Below are 21,968 nucleotides of genomic sequence, written 5' to 3'. Positions count from 1 at the left end.
GACAAGAAAACACTGTTTAATGGAAGGAGCCTTTAAAAATATTCCTGAGTCATCACATATTTCAGTGAACCAAGAGATGCGATCCTTAAATTAGACATGAGACAGACTTGGTAAATAGACATCAGCTCTCATACAGACTTTATATCACACACTGCACATGCCTTGAGAGGCCTATTTCATACCAGATAATATTTCAGAGCAAGGCAACCTGGCTAGGAGGAGGGGTCTGAGGATCTGTTATAAGCCCAATTGTCACTGAACTAGAAAGTACCACATCTGTAGTGCTATGAAAGCAATGGACAGAAAGGGAGCAGCATGAGATGGGAGGTGGGTAGAGTAGATTGCTAAGGCTATTTAAATCAATTGGGGAACATTTCAGTCAGTGGCTGCCACGTTAGCTGATAGCTACATAAAATTTCCATTGCCAAGAGTACTGCAGTGTTTTGAGGCACTGTGGAAGTGAGCAGAAGCACCACATCCTGGGGGTGGCCATCTTTGCCTTGTACCAACTTAGTAGGAGGTTATAAGCAGTGACACCTCAAGTATGTGGCTAGGATCAACTGCACCATCTGCCCCTTCCAGGAACAGGGGGAATGCTCACTCCCTCAGAAAGCAAAGGATGTTGTAAACATACACTCCTCCTTTGTCAACAATGGTACGCTCCAGCTGGGTCACTACAGCATGAACAGTCTGAGCATCATTTCCCTTTTCAAGATCTCTGCACAGTGGTTCCAAGGCTATACTCCACTCTACTGAAATGCTATTTGCTAAAGAGCTTCCACATCCCCCCTTCCCCACCAGCTTGGTCCACATCTGACCATGCTGGGCCAACCAAAGTCCAGCCTTAGCACCATGCTCAGGAGCTCTGAGGGGACGTCCCATCCAAGATCTGCTGGGCGATGTTAGCAAGAGCAGGAAAGGCAGAGCTCTTGGGAAACTCCTGGATGAAATCTCTGCCTTCCTCCAAACTCTGGGTTAGCTGGGGATCCAGGGGCACACACCCTGTGTGGGAGGGTAAAGGGGGAGAGTGACAGTGAGGTCATCAGGCAGTACAGAGGCAGGAAGACTTATGGAGGCAGAAAAGCACCCATTCCCAACCCAAGGAGGGGAGAAGAAAAGTGAGCAGGTATGAGACAATAGGGCTCCAACTCATTCAACTCCAGCCTGTTCCCTCCCCACTCCAAGCTTTTTCCCCTTAAGTGCCTCTGCCAGACAGCACAACCACAAACCTTATTTTTTGGCGTGGAAAGGACCTCTAAATACTTTTAATGATATTTCCTGCAGAGATTTCTTCATGCCCTAACATCTTTGAGACAGTTTCTAGGCCCTTCTTCCAGGTGCAAGAGGAAGATTTAAGTGATGCCAGCTCCACTTCTCTGCTTCATTTTTAATGAGGCTGCCCATATTTGGTCACTCCAGATCTGCCACTATACTCAGAACCAGACCAGGCTACCAGACACCTCTGCCTCTATGTCAGTCAGACTCATGTTGGGCACAGAAAGGCACCAACTCCTTAATCCACTCCTCACCCAGGCTCTTCTTGTTCCTCACAGAGAAAGGCTCTCCTCCCTCTTTGTATACCATTTGCTTTCCAGGCCCTAGCAAACCCTAATGCTGGCAATGTGTTCTCCCCACTCATACATCTCCCAATCGCTGTATCACCTCACTGAGTTGTCCTGGCCCTGAGAAGGGCTGTTTATTCACAGAGGCACTCACCTAGGAACGGGACTCCGGCATGCTTGGCCAGCTCCTCACCACCCCCTTTGGAAAAGATGTTTGTACATTCCTGGAAGCACAGGAGAAAGTGTTTAGTCTCAAGGAACTTTGCTGGGTTATGGGGAGCCTGCACAGCAGAGATGGGTGGCATGCCTGTTTATCAGGGTTCATTTGGCATTAAGAGGAAGCAGTTGATCAAGAGCTCAATAAGCAAAGCTCATTTAGTCTCCACTGGCTGATGAGACACCCTGCATATCCCTCTGTGATGATGCCTCAGTTCCTGTCCAAACTAGGGAGGCAAGTGAGCTGCCTCTCCCAAACTGGCCAATAAAGGAAAGGAGGGCTCACTAAGGTCAAGTACAGGCAGCTGTTTGCCTTCAAAGATCCATCGGATCTCCTCCAAGGCACAGGTTTCTGACCAACTAAGGGACCAGGAACCACCAAACAACTCAAATCCCAGGAACCAAGCATGCCAGTGCCTCTGAGTGCTTAGCATCCCCCTGGGGCTGGGCACAGTGTTTAGGGTTGGGTCAGCTTTGTAAAGACTCACCGAACAATGTGGACAGACAAAACCACTCATGTTCTCAATGATTCCGATCACTCGCAGTCCTGTCTTCTTACAGAAAGTCAGCTCTCGCCTCACGTCCCCCACGGACACCGCCTACGGATAGAGTCAGTAGTAAAGGGCAGAGTCTTCCTGACTTCCAGTACATGGGGTTTGGAGACAGACAGGCTGGGCAGAATTAGCAGCCATGGAAACACATACCAGACCTTAAAATACAATTCTGAAGGCACAGTGAGATTGACAAGAGTATTAGCTTGGTGCAACTCCCAGGGCACAGAATGGAAACACCTGTCCCACCAGAGAGCCAGAGGTTCCTGTAGGCAACATACCTGCGGTGTCGTGACCAGAACTGCCCCAAGGGGCTGGTAAGGGCGAAGGGATTCCACCGTGGAGATGTGCTCATCAGAGGTCCCTGGAGGTGTATCCACAATCAAGAAGTCAAGTCCTCCCCATGCCACATCAGAGATAAACTGCTTTATTAAAGCTGCAAAAATAAAATGAGGCATCAATCTTTGTTTTCAGCCAAAGCAAAGCCTAGTGTCTCAATAGTGGCACAGTATCAGACACCACAGACCACCATGTTGTGAAAGGGAAGAGGTGACAGGATGGAGTAACAGATATCAAAGCCCTCCATCATTAGAGTATGCAGGGCATGAGCAGTGGCAGTGGCTGAACCCTGCTTTGGAGGGGGCACCTCCCAGTGGTGTGAGGGTTCCTTTTTCCCTAAGGAGATTCTATCCCAGGTGCCCATAACCCCAACGGCGGGTTTTCTGGAAGGCATCTGTCCAGATTCCCCCACAACTCATTTCACAGAGGCATCCAGTCACTGCTGACCAGGGCTGGATTGGAAGTAGCAACCCAGAAATCAAAGGCCCCTAGGATCCATCCGGCCTTTTTTCACCCACCCACATGCAGAGAACTGCACATTCTAGCTCAGGTCTGACATGCTGGACCATGTTCTAAGTATAGAAGCATGTTTTGCCAAGTTTCACCTAAGCAGATGTGCCCTGGCTGTGGGGTCATCACCAAGAACACAAGCATTTCATACCATTTTTCTTGGGTCCTCTCCACACCACAGCATCATCTGGCTTCTCCAGCAAGAAGCCAATAGACATGAGGGAGATGCTTTTGTCCTGGTCCACAAAAACTGGCACCCAGCCACTATCACATTGGTGCACATCCTTGTCCTGGACCTTGAGCATGCGAGGTATGCTGGGGCCACACAGGTCCACATCCAGGATCCCCACCTGCAAACAAATGGCGGTACCAAACTAGTAAGCCCATATGACTGTGCCACAGAGCTCCAGCTCTATCCTCACACAAAAGGAAACTCTCCATTGATTTCTGTGATATGGGCCACCTCATGGAAAGGACTTACAGGCCTCAGCATCACATCGCAGGTCTCTGCATCTCTGAGCCCCCTCCCCTAGATGAGTCAGTCTGGTCTGGGACAGACAGCAACTCAGCTCTGGCTCCAGCCCTAAGCCCAGGGCCAAAGCCAGAGCTGAACTGCTGACTGCCCCCAGCAGGACATGGCATTTTTTTCCTCCCATGACAACTGGGAGGAAAAAAAACCTGATCTTTAATTTGAGTAAATACAGTATAGTAATCAAACTGCCATGTGGAACTCTGCTTACTTTCTTCCCAGCATGCCGTAAAGCCAAGGCCAGCTCGGTAGAGATGGTGCTTTTCCCTACACCTCCTTTTCCTGAGAGCACCAAAAGGATGTGCCGAACCCCAGCCAGGTTACTTTTCTCTGCGAAGGCAACATAATAATGAGATATCTTTACTCAGCACCATGCTGCACTGGGGAGGCGCGAATGGTAAGTCAGCTAACTTAGAGACCCCACCAGAAATCATCCCCATTAACACGGGTTTCAAACAAGCAGCTACCACAGTGAAGGTCAGCTGAGCATTTCTAGAGGTTTAAAAAAACAAAACAAACACTGGGTTAAACTGGGCCAAACAATAGTGGATTCTGAGGTAGAGGCACTGACTGCAATAGATCTACTCCACACACAGACCAGCAAATAGCTTGTAGATGGTAAGAATGCTAGCCTCCATTGAGCAAAGAGCTTAAGCCGACTTCATTGGGACTTGCTATGCTTAAGGAGGATTAGCACCATTTATCTGGGACAAATTTCAACATGGCCACCTAGACTGAAATGCCCTGGGCCCTTCCTCTCTTAAGCAAAGTCCCCTGGGAGTTTCTTCCTTTCTGTGCCATGTAGTTTTTTGTTTCCACTGCATATCTCAGCATCTTATCTTGAATATTCTTCAGTCTGTCTGTTTGTTGCATTGGCAACAGTGTTTGCTCTGGTCTAAGCAGTCTATTTATGACACTGCCACTATGTGCTTTCAGTCTACAGGGAGAGGCTGTGGACACATTCTTCTTAGTTTCTTCAAAGAAAGGGTAACAAAAGGGCCTTGGAGTGGGCTGGCAGATACAGGATAATGAACTGAGATTGCTGATCAGAGTCCAAGAGGAGACAAGAACCGCACAACACCAAAAGCAAGAAAAACTCATAGTGGCAACAAATACCTTCATATCGACATTAAAACAACCAGCACAGCTTTATTTAAAATCAATTATTTAAATCAAATTTTTGCATTTGCACTTCAGTTATTTCTAAAGACAGGCATCTTCTCCAATTGGTTGACACAATTATTAGAATGCATAAATTTACAGCTAAATAGATCCTTCATAATAGAACTAGTACATCTTTTTGCTACCTAAGAGAATACCCTACAACTTAAAAAAAACCCATTATACAACTTATTGTATTTAGATTCTCATTAAGTTTATATTTCAGCCTATTGCTATTTTACCAAATTAATTTTCACTTGGGGTATGTGTGTTAAACAGCTGAATTAGAAAGGAACCAAGCCCTGAGGAGAGATATAGTGGTAGTTCCTGGAGTCATGGGCCAGATCCCAATGCCTGAGATGACTTTGCTAGCACCTTCCACTCAGAGGCTCAACTCCTGGGACTACCCACAAAACCTACCATTCAAAATTTTCTAATAGAGATTCATGGATTCAATACATTTATTTTTATGTTTCAGAAGTTTAAGAGGCTCAGGGCTTGGCATTTTGTATTAAGATCAGATTTCCCTTTACTTCGTTTGCTTTCAGGGTTTTTTTTAGAAAAAGTCCACTTTAAATGACAAAGTTAGAAAAAGGATTAAATAAAAACAGAGATGGGGGGGGGGAGAGGAGGAAAAATCCCATCACTTTTTTAGCAGCACTGATGGGAGAAGAACAAAATACACTTTGGCGCCTTTCCCAGAGCCCAGAATGTAGTCACAACACAGACAGTGGCAGTGCAAGATTGGCCACCAATGTGTCTCAGACTTAACCTGAAGAAAACAAGCCTAGGGTCAAGAGAAACTGAAGACAAATTCTGCCAAAGGAATCTGTAGCTGGAACACCACCATTCTGCCTCATGGCAATCTAAGGACTCTGGTTACAGCAACATACTTCTGGAATAAAATATATTTAAGCCCCACTGGACATCCAGGACCAAATATTAGACCTACAGAAGAATGTTTGCATTGGAAAGCATGCCTAACAACTATGCAGCTGGCCCAATAAATGACATCACCCTAAGAAACCACTTTCCTTTTGTGTGATTCCTGGGCCACCATGGTTACATCATCATTAACATGACCATTTTTAGGATCAGTGTCCTAGATGCCAGAACCAAAATATTTTTGTGGTACTGAAGACTGTGAGGCCCCATTTCTCATAAAGTGGATGTCATTAAGCTCAAAATCCCTATGTTTGAAAAATACCCAACCAGGTAAGTGGAAGATAGCAAGAAGAAAAAGAAGAGCAGTTTACAGATTGACAGGGGGGGGGGGGTAGAAGAAAGGGAGAAGGGGCAGGGGAAGCAGCATAAGCAGGTGGGACTTGCTTTTACAGCATGAGTAGCACTTTGAGCTGTGCATTTCTGCTACTAAAGAATGCTTTGGGGGTTCATAAAACAAAGTTAATGGCATACAAGCAGATACAAATGTGCAAGCCTGGCAAAACTACCAGCAAATTCTTCTGCAACCCTAATTACAGCCAGCCTGTCTCAGGGAACACTTTCTTTACCCATAACTGCAAGTGTCATTTTTACTGTGTTTGTTGTCAACCTGAGAATTCCTGTGCTTGACTCGCAACTATTTGAATATTAATGACTTGTAAGATTCCCGAGTGGCCAGTCACTGCTCTGGCAGGCGACTCGTCCTGGAAGTGCTAAACACAACCATCCTCGAGTCCAACAGGCAAGGCAGGAGCCAGGAATAGTTAACCTGAGTCACCGAGGAATTTCCTGCAGCTTTGTGTATCAGAGGGAGGTGTAACCTCCGGCAGGCAATGTACCCCATCACACATCAGTAGCTCTTCTGAACTTGGAGGAAGCTGCGAGCTTCCCAGGAGAAGTTTCCAACAGCATCCAAGGAAATATACAGCTCCATAATCAGGAAAGGAGCCTACAAGGTCCTGTGACAGCAGGTACCAGGCCGCAGACAGCGAGAACTCCCCCTCAGCATGGAGGCTGGTCTGACCATGGGAGAAGTCATCAGGATGTCCACCAAAGGTAACGCGCAGCTCAGCGCCGCGGCCTCTCTCCAGGGCTTACGGGAGGCCGTCACGGGCGCAGGTTTCCTGCCCCACGACTGCCGGCCCCTTTCGTCCGGGCGCCGGCTGTGTGGCAGCGCACCGGGGGCGGGGGGGGGGGGGGGCAGAAGTGAGGAGCGGGGGCTCGGCTACCGGGAGGCTGCGCGCGGCCACACGGAGCGGAGCCGGCCGCGGGCTGCCACAGCCACCTCCCAGCGCGCGGCAGGGGGAAGGACGCAGCACGCCGGGCAGAGTACTCAGGACCCCGCCGCCTTGCCCAGGCCCCGAGAAACTCGCTGCGGCGGCATGAAAGCCCCAGTGCAGCTGAGAGACCAAACCACTCACCGCCCGCCGTCTCCTCCATGCTGCGTCCGGCGCCCTTATACTTCCGCCTTTCCCGGGCCACCGAGATTGATGGGCGCGGCCGCCAATGGAAAGGCGCGCTCCAGACTTAATTCCACCCCCCCGGCATGTGCCGCGGCTCGCACGGGCCAATCAAAGACGCTCGTTGGAACTCAACCCCGACCTGACCTGCTGACAGGCACGTTTCTCTGCCAAAGGCCTCTGCGCTCTGCAGTTGCCACGTGACCGCGCTCGAAGCCCCTCTGTTTGGCGTCTTGAGATGATCCTCCAATGATGCCGCGCCCTGAAAACTGACGGGACAGAAAGGGAATAGCAAGAGAGCGTGTCGGCCTAGTCTCCGCCCCCCGAGCGCGGAGCGATGGGCGAGCCGCCCAACGGCAAACGCGGGCTCGGAGTGGGGGCGGAACCCTCGGGGGGGGGGGGCCACAGCCAATGGGAGCGGAGGGGGCGGTGCGCAGCGCGGATTGTTTATGTCTCAGGAGGGGAAAGTAGGGCACTGCCGGGCGAGCGGCGGCGCGAGGCCGGGGGACAGGTGAGCGGAGCGGGGCGGGGAGGGGCGTTCTGGCCGCCCCGGGCTCCGCGCGGCCCGGACCCAAGACTTCGCGCTGTTACAGGCCGCGATGACGGACGCCGCTGCGACCGGTCACGCCTCGGGGCTCCTCGGCCGCCCTCGGCGGGAGCGGGTCGGGGTCGGGGCCCGGGCGTGCGGACTCCGTCTCCGTGCGACGAAGTCCCGCCGCGCCCCGCTCCCATGTGCGTCGTGACCTCGGCGTGGCCGGCGCCGGGCCGGGCTGGGCTGTGCTGCCGCGGGCCGCTCCGAGCCCGGCCCTGCAGCCCCGGGCTCTGCCGCTCCCGGCTCCGCTCTGCGGGCAGGTGCCGCTCCCCCGCGCGCAGCGCAGCAGCCCCCGGCCTGGGCTCGGCCTCCTCGGGGCCTCCAGCGCCTGGGGGGTCCCGTTCCGGCGGGATCCGGGGCAGGGGCGGCTGAGCGGAGCCTCCTCTGGCTCTTGCACGAGTCTTGGGGCGGGGAGTACGTGGCACTGGGCCCCTCTTCTCGGCCCTTCCCCTCTCTCAAAAAGGTGTGCGCTGCACTGACAGCTGCACTGATGCTGGGCCTGCCACAGTCGGCTCCTCCCTTGCTGTTTCTCTCTCACATTAAACAGGGGAGTGGGTTGGGGGACAGTGAGAGGAAAAATTCTCCCTCAGCCCCAACTCTAATCTTCCCCTGTGGGAAATCCTGGGTGAGAAGAGGCTGCAGAGTCCCTGGATGCAAACAAATGCAGCCTCTGCCAGGCTAAGGCAGCGAGTTTAAGCGGATTCCCCACCTCCTGCAGTAAGAACATTAAGGCCCAGACATCACAAGTGCAGGCACTGCTGGTTGGAGCGGCTGTCTGGCCTCAGCTTCTGGATTAATGGAAGTGGAAGGGATGAAATACCCGGGACTCGGCGAGGAAGGAGCCAGGCTGGCCTCTGGAGCTGGGACATAAGGTTCTGTGGGCAAGACACATTTGCTAAGCACGTTAGCACTCACTCTGCACTAACTTTGGTTGCCCAGTGGCTTTGCTTAGTCCTAGCACAGCACCTCTACAGCGGTGAAAAAGATATGGTCTTTGCTATGTCATCAGCTGCTGTAGGTGTAGTGAGAGCATCCAGTGAAGTGAAGTGAAGGGCTGACTTTCTCCGAATGTTCAGTTTTGTACTAGGTGACTTTCTTTGGTTGTTTTCTTTGACCCCTTTGGCCTCCATTTCACTGTTATTGGTCACACGGCCTTTTATATTTGTGTCAGTTCTCCTGTCCATGAGTCATGAGTCTCCCATCCATAGCTAGATGCTGCAGGAGTTGGAACTACTACATCACCCATGACTGAAAAGCAAAGACCAGAGTTTTTAGAGAGAGGAGAGCTGTGCACACAGATAGGGTGGGCTGCACCAGGTGGCACCTCTGCACCCGGGACGGTGGGACTGGTCACGTGTGTCATGGCCTGGGCTGCCCCCTGTGCCTGGGCCAGGCCTGGTTGAGGGACCTGCCATGGGCTGGTTAGAATCCTTTGGCGGGCTGGATCCAGCCCACGAGCCTTATTTTGTCCACCCCTGGATTAGACCCTTCTGGTTTCTAGACAAGAGCCTTCTCGGAAGGAGCAGTTTTCCACTATGGTCGTCAGATAAATAGTGACTCATGTCTGACTGCCTATCTTTACAGATGCTGCTGACAAAACTAAAACAGCAAAGCCATTTGATCTTTAGTCACTGCCAATGAAACTGAAACAGTCTAAACTAGGCCGTCCATGTACTGAAAAGGACAAAGTATTCATGGGGATGAACACTTCCTTAAAGCTAATCTTAAGCACTCTTTTCCCTAAATGAACTCATCGGTACGTTCCTGTACTTTTCCACAGATAATTGCTGGTGAGATGTACACATTTTGGCAGTAGTTTAAGGGGTTAACAAATACTCACACTTGCACTTTGAAGTGTTTCTACATAATAAAACATCAACCTCCATTGGTTCACCTCTCTGTACAGTAGATTCCAGTTCCATATGAGAGGTTTTCATGATGGATCAGAATCAACTGGGCATGTAAGGGTTAGGAAGGAATTTTTAAATCATAACCATTCCCACAGGGTCTTGTGGATCAGATCCTGCTTGGATCAGCATTTTTGATCTCTTCACACATGCACTAAGAGACCACAGGATCACTTCATCTGTTGCAGAAGAGGTAGTTTGGCAATAGTTTTCAGTTCCCATGTTGCGGACAGTGCTCCTTTGTTACCTCTGGGCATTCCGTGGGGTTGGAGAAGTGGGATGTAGAGAAGCACAGAGAACTGCTGCATAGAGAACACACCAACTGCTGCAGCTTCCTTAGCCTGACGAAGGGTTTTTGAACCCGAAAGCTTGCTCAATAACTATTCTCCAACCATTTGGGTTGGTCTAATAAAAGATATCAAATTCACCCAAGGAACCTTGTCTGCATAAAGATGGACGCACTTATTTTCCTGTAGCTGCTTTTCTTTAACATTCAAAACTGATCAGTCTGTGTTTGTGGAATTACCCACAGCAGCAAGCTGGGTGTAAGTTGTCCAGGTGAAGAAGCCAAGAGAGGAGTGTCTGTCAGAATTTGCATGAAACAGAATGGAGAATGATGAAGTCCCAGGGCAGGTGGCATGCGCAGAAGAATGCTCTTTTGTTCATTAGAAAAAGACAAGTTTCATTGGAACAGGTTTCCTACTGAGGTGGAGGAATTTCCATCCTTGGTGGTTTTTAAGGCCTGGCTTGACAAAGCTTTGGCTGAGATGATCTAGTTGGGGATGGTCCTCCTTTGAGCAGGGGGTTGGACTCTATGACCTCCTGAGGTCCCTTCTGACCCTAATTTTCTATAATTCTATGTTGCACAGGCCAGGGAGGCAATTGCAAAAGGATCTGTTGTGTGGTGGAGGGACTGAAGTGCCTCCTGGCCTAGTTTTTCTCTGGAGAAATGACAGAAATGTGCTGTTTACAGGAGGAGAGGGACTGGGGGAAAGCAAGAAATAAACGTGCCAAACCTTGTGCCTGAGGACTATTTCTAACGCTTCCACTGCTTCCCTGTGTCTTGGATAAGTGCAGCTGATTTGCTTCTCTCCACTGGCCAGGAGGCAAGTCAGGACAAGCTAGGAAAGCCTGTTGTCCCTATGCAAAGTAAAAACTGGTCACTTGCCTCTAGCCCTCAGGAGAGAGCAGAGTCTTTTCGCAAGTCTCATTACTGCCAGAACAAACCCTGTTCAGGGATTTCAAGCATAGTGACAGCAGAGCTGGGGCGGCAGATGCTAAACTGTCCAGTTCACTGAAGTAGTTATCCGCTGCGTGGTTACTGGGCCAGCAAAGAACTGCACATCAGTTACTACTGATTCCTTTTCTGCCCTTTGTGCAAAGGTGAAGCATTTGGATTTATACAGTAGGATTATTTCCTTGTGTGCCAGTACACTGGTAGCATTAACACTGCTCTGTGTTACCAGAAATGTTCTGAGTAACCCAATGCAACCAGCTGGGTTCAAATAGATACAAACTTTGGTATTTCTATCAAGGCAATCCCAGAGCTGCACAGATTTGGGGGGAGGGGGTGGCTCCTGGCAGTAGATTTAAGCTTTTATGATTGTGTTGACTGTGGTACAAAAGAAACCTGTCTTACTGTCCTTGTGATATGAAAGAAACCTATCCCTACTCTCCTGGCCACTTAAGAGTAGCCTTGGTACAGTATGTACTGTCATAAGACCATTGTGAATGCTCATGTTTGACCTTGATCCCAAGTTATCCCAAAACTATACACAAGTGGTCAATGCTGACTGAGGGAGCAATTGGGTGGTAGCTATAAACAAGCTATAAAAACCTATCAATGGAGGAAGGTGGTGCCCAAATAGAACTTTCCCAATTGATACCGATGCCCTGTATAACTTCACTTTCTTCCCTTGGCACTTTGCAGCATACCTGTCTCAAAATACCATGGCACGACGCACACGTAACAGCAGAGCCTGGCACTTTGTCCTGAGTGGGGTACGCCGTGATACAGACAGCCGGGCAGTAGCTTTGGCCACTGGCACACATGGCTGGGGCTACGATTCTGACGGGCAGGTATGCTGATACATTAACACTTCAAAAAATTCATACTCGCTGCAGAAGAGGCTATGTTCTAAACACGCACGAGGGAGCCCTTTCTTTTTCCACAATATGGATTGCTAATGGTTCAAGATCTAAGTCATTGTGGTATTAGCGCACACAGTGTACCAAAATCAGACAGACCTCTAGTTGAGGTTTATAGGTCATCTAAGCTGATGCCATTGCACTTTCTTCCCCTGTAGGTATTTTTTGCTAACTTCACTTACTTTAGGTTTAGCTTTGCACCCACTTACCAGCCTGCAGCTTGTCCATCACTTCTGAAAATGGCTTAATAAGAATCATGTGTTGTATGGAAGACAGGAACAAAGCAGGAAAAGTAATTATTAAAAATAGCACAAGAAAGGACAAGTTAAAATAGCCACTAGTGTCCTTTTACTTGCTTTCTTCTTGGGGGAATGGATTAAACTTCCTTACAATGCAACTATCCAGTTTAAAAGCTTTTAAGTTTAGTACAGTGAGTCCAGAAGAACAGCCTACTGTTGCCTTTGTTTGGCTGTGTCAGTTTGGCTTAATGTTTTTATGTTGGTAACTCTCTATAAATCTTTCATTTGGTTATTTTGGAGGACTGAGTCAGAGAAGTCTTCCTAAATGTTTTCCAGTCTTCAGGCTAATCCGCAGACAGTGATACAACAGGGGCAAGCTATAGACAAATGAGCCAGTCACACTGAACCCAAGTACCTCTTTCATGTGCCCCTGTAGCTGTCTGTTTTGAAGGCGATGTTATTCCTAATGCCAGAGTATATAATTCAACATGGGCAATGGAGCAGGAAAGCACAGGAAACTCAGAGCTCAGTCTGATTTAACACCAGGTAAATCCACAGGAATTCAGTGAAGTCCATGGGCACCAGCTGCTGTAAATGAAACTAGACCAACCCTCACAAAAGTATCAGAGAATGCAGTTCAGATTTGATTAGAACTTGATCTGGAGATGGAGATGGTAACCTACCCTGGCTGCTGTTGTCACTTATGTCTTTGGTGCCCATACATCATAGTGAAGCAGTGCATTTTAATGAAAGGATCTCTTAAAGGCAGGGCCTTCCATTCCTCCCTCCCATGGGACAGAGGCCATCTGAGATGCTAGAATGGTCACCTCTGCATGAGGAACCACAGCACAACCATCTGCATTTTTAAAGCACACTTGGGATTTTTTCCTTTGTTTGCTTTACTGCTGTTAGTCATTAACACTCTACCCCCCTGTTCATTCTGTTCCATTTCTAACACTTCCACTGCCCAACCTCACTTTCCTGTCCCGTTTCCTCCTCTTATCATTCAACACCTCTGAAAGTGCCACACAGTCCTGACTGGCTCAGGAGCTACATGAACAGGCAGTGCTAATCAAAGATCCATGACAACATACGCACCCCTGGTTAATTGTGGCCAGCACACTCCAGTTTATAAGAAAAGCCCCTGCAATGTGCTCATTAAACAACTGCAAAGAAATGACCAAGCATCACTCACGCAATGCTTTCTTACACCCCTGTATTAAATTACAGGCACAGAATGCTGTGTTTGATAGTGCTGTCTGCAGAGCACCACAGTCCAAGTGTCACTGCTCTAATGTCACAAACGTGTACATTAAAGACCTGCATGGCTGCATACTTATCACTCATTCAGCCTTGCTTGAACACTGTTATGTCTCTCCCCCTTTCCTTACTACCACCTCCTTTTTATCTGCATGGGACTTTTGCTTCTTAGTTCATGTGCATGTTGGGGTCTTTGGGCCTTACTGCAATAAAACAAGTAAAGCTGGCTCTGGGAAGGACATCTACATCTATTGGGTGCCCACATTGGTGATGTGTAGGGGATGCACCCCCTGAGATTGGTGGTGCACCCTCTGCAAAAAGTGATACCGATGCTGCCTGCAGGCGGTCACCACTCATCACCTTGCCGCCAACAGCGTCTGTGGGTGGTCCCTGATTGCCGCTGGCCACCGCCGACAACATCTGTGTGTGGTTGCTGACCTCTGGTTGGTGCTTCCCTCCCCCTGTGCCACTGACACTGCCGCAGCTGCCTGCAGGAGCTCTCCGCTTGGCTTGCCCCCACTGCTGACACCGCTGCCGCCTGCAGGCGGTTGCCAGGCCCCCCCCCCAGCCTCTGGGGAGCACGAGTCATTCATGGGTGCCCATCAAGTTTTGAGTTTCCAATGGCATCAGTAACTGTCCCTCTGCTTTCCTATGGCAGCACAGTGACTCTGACTCAGAGCCAGAGTTTCCTTCCCTCTCGCCATCCATCCCTAGCGCCATCCCTGTGACAGGAGAGTCCTACTGCAACTGTGAGAACCAAAATGAGACTCCGTACTGCTCCAGCCTGCACACCATCCACCGCGTCAAGGACTGCCAGTGTGGCGAAGAGGACGAATGTAAGGAAGCAGCTCCTGCCTGTTCTTGCTACGCGTTTGGGTTTGAGTGGGTCTTGATCTGTCTTTGTGTGTATGATGTAGGTTTCCACCTGTTATGTGAATGGGGGTGCCCTGTGCTCAGCTATATGTTAAGTTTGAAGGGAGACAAGAACTGCTGTCTACTGAGGAAGCTAACCTTTGCTGTTTATCCATGGAGTATGGGTCTATGTAAGCACTGTATCCCACAGACATAAGGGTAACAGGTGTCCTGTGTGAATATGTTAATGAATCTGATCTTACTTCTGGACACCTCCTTCAAATCTAGTTTAGGTTACAAGTGAATTTTAGCTTTGTGGTTATGTCCTAGTATCTAGTTATCTCTGATCTGCATAAGTTGGCAATTATGCAGGGTAGCTTTGCAGTAACTCATTAATGTTAAATAGAGCTTGTGGCTGAGCTGAGGGGCTGGAGGAGTGTTTCAGGTCAGGACTGAGATGCCCTCACATTTCTTTTGTTCTGGCTGCAACTTCCTGAGTTTAAAAAGAGATAAAAATTCATTTCTCTAAAAAACAATGCAGCTCTGGAGGGGTCTGCATGACCATTCTCACAAGTAGAAGTCATCCAGGCACCTGGCTTCCTGACTCTGGCTCTGTGTTGGCTACTGCTCTTATTTTGCAAATGCTTCCTTTGGAAATGCTGAAGGCAAGGCTTTCCCTCTCATTCACTACCTGGCTCGCATACAGGCCTTACTGCTGTCAGCAGTTGCATGTAACCCATGGGACTGTGTTCAGTAATTGCTGTCGTAAAAGACTGCTCACATAACTGAAATCTCGTTAACCTAAAATGAGGACCATTGTTTAATGGTGACAAACTTGGTTAATAGATGATCTTCTATGTCAGACTAGAGCAAGATGATTTTGGGCTGTAACAGGCTAACTGTTAAGCTCACCCAGTTTGGTATTCAGCAGGCTAGAGCATTAAAAAAAAAAGACATCTTAAGAGACTTTTAAATTGATGGAAGCTCCGTTAAGTTTCTGGTTTGGCAGTATTTCCCACCACTTAAAGATATCCTGCATCTTCCGTCTGAACAGACTTTGACTGGGTGTGGGATGACCTGAACAAATCAACAGCAACCCTGCTGACCTGTGACAACCGCAAGGTGAACTTCCACATGGAGTATAGCTGTGGTACTGCTGCTATCCGTGGAAACAAGGAGCTGGGAGAAGGACAGCACTTCTGGGAGATCAAGATGACCTCTCCTGTCTATGGCACTGACATGGTATGTTGTGCTGAAGTGCTTAGAATTGAGGAGGTGCAGAGGGGCATTCTTTTAATAGAACAATACATGACAGCATGTTTTACTTATAAAACTCAGAGTCTTCCATGAGTGGGTGTCATCACTTAAATGAAAAGAAAACTTAAATGACTGACTTGAGGCCATGGACTGAGACGGTGGCAGTCATGACTGGAACCCAGATCTCTGGTTTTATTTCTGTGCATTTTATTAGATTGTTGATCACTGTTGGTGAGCTCAACAGGACAGAACAGAGAAGACTGGCCCTAGCCCGAAGTGCTTACAGTCTCAGGCATGCAGAATATGTCTGCTGAGAGGTGCATCATTTCCTCACTGCAATTAAGGTTAACATGCAATTAATTCTGGAAACAGCAATGGAGTGTAGAAGAGCCAGTACTGGCTGCTTGTGTGATCACTTCCTGATTTCTTCCAAGTGAAGCATAACTTTGTTCAGACCTTTGGTAACTCCTAGATCAGGGGACTAAATAGACCCTGTGACTTAATTCTGCCAAATCTCATGTCTCTTGGGGCACACTAAGAAAAATATTAGGGGATTTCCCAAGATGGAAGTCATGTATGGTGTTTCACTGCACTTAAACCACCAGGTAATTCTGTAGCAGAAACTGACCTTGTTTTCCTTTGGCATGGGCTTCTTCCATCTAGATGGTGGGAATCGGAACTTCAGATGTCAACCTGGACAAGTACCGCCACACATTTTGTAGCCTGCTGGGCAAGGATGAGGACAGCTGGGGACTCTCATACACAGGTAATGCAGGCAGGGGCAGTGGGAGTGCTCCCCCTACAGCTAAGCAGGAGGTTGAATTGGGGAGGTTAATAAATATGCAAAAGCCTTTTTCTACCCATTTTGGAACACAGTGCTTTGTGGAGTGGGAGTAAAATTGAAATAGCCACTAGGATGGTGATTCTGCTTTGTCGCAAACATACTTTACTGGAACTGCTGCCTGCAGCCAGCCTACACACTGTGATTAAATGTATGCAAGGTGAAGAATTCCTCCATATCACTAGTAACTGCTATATTCATTGGGAGTGCTTCCATATATTAAGTCTGATAGAATGAAGTAATTCCCTAATATAGTTTCTGGCAGGTAGGAAAGCCCTGCCAGCAAGCCTCCACCTATAAAGGAGGAGGCTTGAGGGGTGGTACAATCTTTGGCTGTCCAGTATTTTCCATATGAGGCTGATAACAAGACCAGCACCTTTGGGTGTACTCAGAATACCTTTACTCATGTCATTGGGCTGTCACATAATAGGCAGACCCCTGCACAAACCAGCAATGTAGAGGCAAGATTATATTCCTCTGTTGCCTGTCCCCTGAGCTGCTGAAGGACCATGCTTTCTGATCCTGTCCTTAACTTAGTGTTGTGGGTAATGATTACTGATCCTGGGGAAGAATCTAAGGATGTTGTACTGAGCAGCTGAGTCTACATAGACAAGGCGCTTGTACACTGTGGTGGGACTGAATGATGGAATATGGGTTTGCTTTTTAAGGGCTTCTCCACCACAAGGGAGACAAAATAAACTTCTCATCACGGTTTGGCCAAGGCTCCATTATTGGGGTTCATCTTGATACGTGGCATGGAACACTCACCTTCTTCAAAAACAGGAAATGTATAGGTAAGAACAAAGGTCATAGTGGCCTTTCATACCATCAAACCCACATCTTGATACAAAATGATAGACCAGGACTCAGTGGCAATGTGTAAGGGGTGCACCTGCACCCCCGACTAAGACAGTACCAGTTGCCCATGCCAGGACTTACAGGGGAGGGTTGTATGAATTATGGAAACATGATACTTTTGGCCAGGATCTTTGCCTTGTTAGCTCTTGAAAGCCCTGGTATCATGTAGCTGTTGGAAAAAGTGGAATGAGAATCCATTTGCTTCTCTGAGTGACAAAATAAGATTAGGGGTATAAAGATGGGGGCAAAGGATATCCCTATTCATCAGCAGCCCTGGTATCAGAAAATCTGTTTTCACACTCTCTTTTAACAATATGTAGGCACCCTGTTTAACTAGGCAGAGAGAGGAGGATGACAGACAAGATGACATAGCATCTTAGGAGCAGTGCCCTTGCCATTGCACTGAGACCAGAACTCTTTGTTTCTGTTACCTGGCAGGAGTTGCAGCTACCAAACTTCAGAACAAGAAGTTCTACCCAATGGTATGCTCCACTGCAGCCAAAAGCAGCATGAAGGTGATTCGCTCGTGCGCCAGCTGCACGTCCCTTCAGTACCTCTGCTGTTACCGCCTCCGCCAGCTGTTGCCTAACTACATGGATACACTGGAGGTGCTTCCATTGCCACCAGGACTCAAGCAAGTTCTACACAACAAGCTGGGCTGGGTCCTGAGTATGAACTATAGCACATTGAAGCCTTCCTCCTCGTCATCAGGAAGCGACTCAGATAGCTCCTGTGGCTCAGATGCAGAGGCATGCCAGAGGAAGAGGTGCAGGAGGACATAACTTATTTCCAAATAAACTGCTTTGTGGGACTTTGGGTGGGGTATTGTTTTACTCTCTCCATGGCAATCCAGGCCAAGCATCTCCCTCTTTATGGGACATAAACTTCTACTCAAGTTTGCAAAGACAGAAGCATCAACCACTTGCATTGAAAATATCTAGCAACTCAGAGAGCAACTCCTTCGAAACAGACAGCCCAGATAATCCACAGCAAAATGTTCTAACTTAATCTACTTGCCACCAAAGTGACTAACTCTTCTCAGGGGAGTACACTTGTTTGGCAGACAAGTTTTCAAACTGGCTTCCTGATTTCAAAGTATACTTCTAGCAAACTATAATCAAATAACCTACTTGATTCCCATTAAAAGACAAAATTTGTTACCACTCCACCTTTCTAGCTGCTGTATGCTGGTCCAGTAATTGCAATAAATGTACTGCAATGTTGGGACCTGATCAAAACAGCAGTGTTTAGAGAAAGAAGCTCCTAAAAATGCATCTACATGCATTGTCATTGGTAACTGAGAGCAAGTACTTGTAAATTGAGCTGTAAGGGTTCTCATTTGAGCTCTATGATGACTTTAATTGCTTTGCATGTTGGCTACTGCAGCTTCTATATCAGACTGTATTAAATTGTAATAAAAATATAAACTATTCTTAATTTTTCTAACTTCCCATGAAGGTATTCTTGATATCAGGCTTATATCCTGACATTCTAACTAATAGATTAGAATTACTTAGAATTCTATTAAATTCCATGCCTCAGAGTTTTTACCAATTGGGATGAGATCTTGGGGTATAAATTATTGCCACATCCACCTAGCACAAGGTTTCTGTGTCTTTTGAGCATGTGATGCTGGCCACTACCAATCAAAATCCTAGACTAGAGAGACCCATGTGGCCACACTGAGACTGGTTTTGAAAGGTGGTGTGGGGAGCAGGGGTTTCTTTCTGCTTGTGAATCAAAATCATAATAAAAAAGGCTCAATATTTACAGTGTGAAGTTCTTAGTGAAACGGCAGTTCCACACAGCTCTCACTCAATATTCTTGTGGGATAGATGACCCCCCCTACCTGTGAGGTAATCTAAAACCCAGTACAGCTTCTATGTTCTTATTTTACATGATGATTTTGGGAGATGTGCCTGCTGCCTATAGCATGTTCATTTCTCTTGTATACTGGACTAAGGGTAGAACAAAGGCTGCATCTTTAATCAATCAAAGATTAAACTTGCAGTGGTCTGACATCACTCCTGGTGATCTGCAAGCAGGGAGGGACCCTTTTTCTAGGTCAAAATGACTCTACATTAAGATTTTAAACAGAGGGGAAAGTGTTCTTTAATTGTTTGCAACACTTTGTAACCACAGGCACCTTGTTAATAACTGGCACATCTAGACAAGGTGATAGGAGCAGATACTGAGTAAGTAACAGACAGTAAAAACCTTCAGCTTTCTATAATGGGAGGACTTACTGGCTCAAGGTACAGATTATTGAGCTATCTCAAATAGGATGCTGATGACTTGGCACCTGTTACTCCCAATATTTATAGTCCCCTATGACAAAGTAGCATCACAAGGCCTGTGTGTTAGGGCAAGTGAACTTCCACCTCACCTTTCATACCTGCACGTGACAGGAAGCCAACACGATGGAATGTCAACATACAATTAAAGCTCCTCCTTGCTTCCCATATCACCTCAGTCAGGGCTGATTTAGCACATGACTTCTAAGTCAGTCCTCTTCAGTTCCATTTAGGAGTACATCAATAGAGATTTTGGGGGCCGATACTGATAACCGATTTTTAAGGAGGCGTATTGGCTGATACCGATCCAATTTCCAATACACAGCCTGGCAGCATGGAGAAGCTGCATGCAGCTGGTAAGTCTGTCGTGGTGGAAGGGGAGGGAAGGGGCGCGCCGGGGGGGGGGGGGGGGGCGGGCATCACATCAAGGCCCCTGTGGTGAGGGAGTGAGTGGGGCTGGGGCAGGCGCTGCCCAGCCGAGGCAGGGCATGGGATGGAGCCGGGGTTGCCGGGGGGGGGAGCGGCTGCGCACACACCCCAGGAGGGCATGGGGAGGGGGTGCCCCCAGATTGGGGAGGGATGGGCTGGGGCCAGGGCTGCGTCAGGTTCTTCCCAGCAGGGGCTGGGCTGGGCTGCACTTGGGGCAGGCGGTGGTGGCACTAGGAGGAGAGCTACAGGGAGAACTGCAGCCCCTCCAAACTTCAATGTAGCCCGCCCCCCCAGTCCACCCTCCCACTGCTACTGACCACTTTGCCCCAGCCCATACCACCCCACGCAGGTCCAGGGGCAACCCCCCGTGCCCTCCTGGGGTGCATGCAGCAGTAGCAGACCCTCCCCACTGCTGCCCCCTGAATTTCAGCTGTCCTGCACCCACTCAGCAGCACCTACCCCATCCCCATCCCTCCCTCACCACGGAGGCCTTGATCTGCACCCCCTAACACTCATTCTCTCTCTTCTCCCTTTCTACCACAACAGACTTGCTAGCTGCATGCAGGTCTCCAAACTGCCAGGCTGCGCTCCTCGCCACCTACGTGCTGTGCTGTGGCTACACGCATGCACAGGCCATTTATTGGCCAAATTATCGGCCACATCAGGCTGATTTCCAATGTAGTCAATTTTCTTTATATTGGTGCCGATCTGATATTGGACTGATGTATCAGTGCACCTCTAGTCCCTTTCGAGCCTCCTACAAGGCTCTATTTTTTTTAGTGGGAATGATAATTTGGCAGCCTATGTCTACACTGGCAATCACTGAACTGCAGAAGACTAATATGGATGCTTGGTGGCTGAGATGCATACAGCCTTCCATGATCAGTCATGCAGCACTAAGTAAAGTAACATGAATTGCTCTTCAACTTACCTCTTAGTAACAGCTGTGGGATGGGAAGTGTCAATGCTTGTTTAGAAATCTGAATGGGAGAGAAGGCAATACAAAGCAATGTTCATTTAAAATTTCCTGCAGCACACATGTGTAGTGCTAAATAAGCTTAGTGGTATGATGCTGTAACTATGATGCCAAGCGTAATTAATCTTTACAGGAGAAAACTGGATTTACCTCTTCAATTACAGGATTGGGAATAGGATGCGTAACCAGAGTAGAAAAGCTGCTCCTGGTTCAGCTGTATTGGTATACCACGTTGTGGTCAAGAGCAAGGGATATCTCTAGCAACAGAAATAACACAGCCGGATTGTTCTGGCCAATAAACCAGTTTAAGCAGTAATGTTGAGGTGGAATATTAACTGAAATGAAGGATCTTTGTGGAATATTAACTGAAATGAAGGATCTTTATACCACTGGTCACTTCCTGGTTTTACTCTTTCCAACCAAGCAGTGTTGTTGGGACACTGAGACATGATGCACAGGAGTGAAGAGGGGGTTATTGATGTAACATGGATACACAACTTTAAGTTAGATCATTTTAAGCAGTATCAAGGGGAGCTGTCAGCATTTACACCTACCAAAACTCGGATGCAAGTAGCCAGCTTGCCATTTTCTCACACCATTTTTTAAGAACTTGCCCTTGTGTTTGTATCCATATCCTTTAAGGCCAGAATCTATAAAGGGAAAAGTGCTTCCCTTTCTGCCGGGAGGAGGAAACGTGGGTGCAGCCTTGCAGAACATACATAGGGGCTGGAGCAAGGTGGCTAGCAGTCAGGCCAGTGCAAGAGGAAAGGCTAAGCCAAGGTAAGGTTATGCCCTTAAGTTTGTAAGACTAAGCCTATACCTCCCCCATGGCAGAGGAGTTGCCCCATGTTAAGGGGAAGGTATGGGGGGCAGGGCAGAGGTACAAGGCTTGCATGTTATGTGGGAAGAATTCATATATTGCTCTGCCTCCAGGTCTTGGCTTTGTGCTCAAAAGACCATTCTCTTAAGAGACCACCTGCTTTAGGCTATGCTCCACCACATGGAGAAGTAGTTAATAGGGAACATAAAGCCAAGAAGCTGAAGA

General features: G+C 48.1%; 2 protein-coding genes across 5 annotated transcripts; one reads left to right on the top strand and one right to left on the bottom strand.

The window, feature by feature from the left end:
* Window positions 1–7,331, bottom strand: NUBP2 (NUBP iron-sulfur cluster assembly factor 2, cytosolic). 2 transcript variants are annotated; one of them, XM_006263202.4, is made up of 7 exons: window positions 7,232–7,331; window positions 3,919–4,037; window positions 3,330–3,528; window positions 2,611–2,765; window positions 2,267–2,377; window positions 1,717–1,786; window positions 1–1,002 (listed from the first exon to the last, which is right to left on the bottom strand). In XM_006263202.4, exons 1-7 carry the CDS (start codon window positions 7,248–7,250, stop codon window positions 857–859), a joined length of 819 nt encoding a protein of 272 aa, XP_006263264.1. In that variant the 5' UTR covers window positions 7,251–7,331; the 3' UTR covers window positions 1–856. The 2 variants fall into 2 exon arrangements, with proteins under 2 accessions (XP_006263264.1, XP_019348678.1); XM_019493133.2 differs by lacking the exon at window positions 3,919–4,037 and having other exon boundaries at window positions 7,232–7,286.
* Window positions 7,332–7,689: 358 nt separating this feature from the next.
* SPSB3 (splA/ryanodine receptor domain and SOCS box containing 3) lies at window positions 7,690–18,661 on the top strand. Of its 3 annotated transcripts, XM_006263203.4 has the most exons (7): window positions 7,690–7,781; window positions 11,700–11,848; window positions 14,075–14,252; window positions 15,323–15,510; window positions 16,189–16,291; window positions 17,035–17,160; window positions 17,663–18,661. In XM_006263203.4, the coding sequence occupies exons 2-7, from the start codon at window positions 11,720–11,722 to the stop codon at window positions 18,004–18,006; spliced, it is 1,068 nt and encodes a 355-aa protein (XP_006263265.1). In that variant the 5' UTR covers window positions 7,690–7,781; window positions 11,700–11,719; the 3' UTR covers window positions 18,007–18,661. The 3 variants fall into 3 exon arrangements, with proteins under 3 accessions (XP_006263265.1, XP_014452966.1, XP_019348665.1); XM_014597480.3 differs by lacking the exon at window positions 7,690–7,781 and having other exon boundaries at window positions 7,807–11,848; XM_019493120.2 differs by lacking the exon at window positions 7,690–7,781 and having other exon boundaries at window positions 11,720–11,848; window positions 14,131–14,252.
* The last annotated feature ends 3,307 nt before the right edge of the window (window positions 18,662–21,968 follow it).

Source organism: Alligator mississippiensis, chromosome 13 (genome assembly GCF_030867095.1).
Source record: "Alligator mississippiensis isolate rAllMis1 chromosome 13, rAllMis1, whole genome shotgun sequence".
NCBI classification, from domain to species: Eukaryota; Metazoa; Chordata; order Crocodylia; family Alligatoridae; genus Alligator; species Alligator mississippiensis.
Note: the sequence above shows the minus strand (reverse complement) of the source record. Positions and strands in the feature narration are given on the sequence as shown.

Coding starts and splice junctions, on each gene's coding strand:
- SPSB3 (XM_006263203.4), top strand. CDS start 11,720: ATGGCACGACGCACACGTAACAGCAGAGCCTGGCACTTTGTCCTGAGT. Junction 11,849..14,074: donor GCTACGATTCTGACGGGCAG/GTATGCTGATAC, acceptor TTCCTATGGCAG/CACAGTGACTCTGACTCAGA. Junction 15,511..16,188: donor CTGTCTATGGCACTGACATG/GTATGTTGTGCT, acceptor TCTTCCATCTAG/ATGGTGGGAATCGGAACTTC.
- NUBP2 (XM_006263202.4), bottom strand. Junction 1,787..2,266: donor TTGTCTGTCCACATTGTTCG/GTGAGTCTTTAC, acceptor CTGTGCTTCCAG/GAATGTACAAACATCTTTTC. Junction 1,003..1,716: donor TGCCGGAGTCCCGTTCCTAG/GTGAGTGCCTCT, acceptor CCTCCCACACAG/GGTGTGTGCCCCTGGATCCC.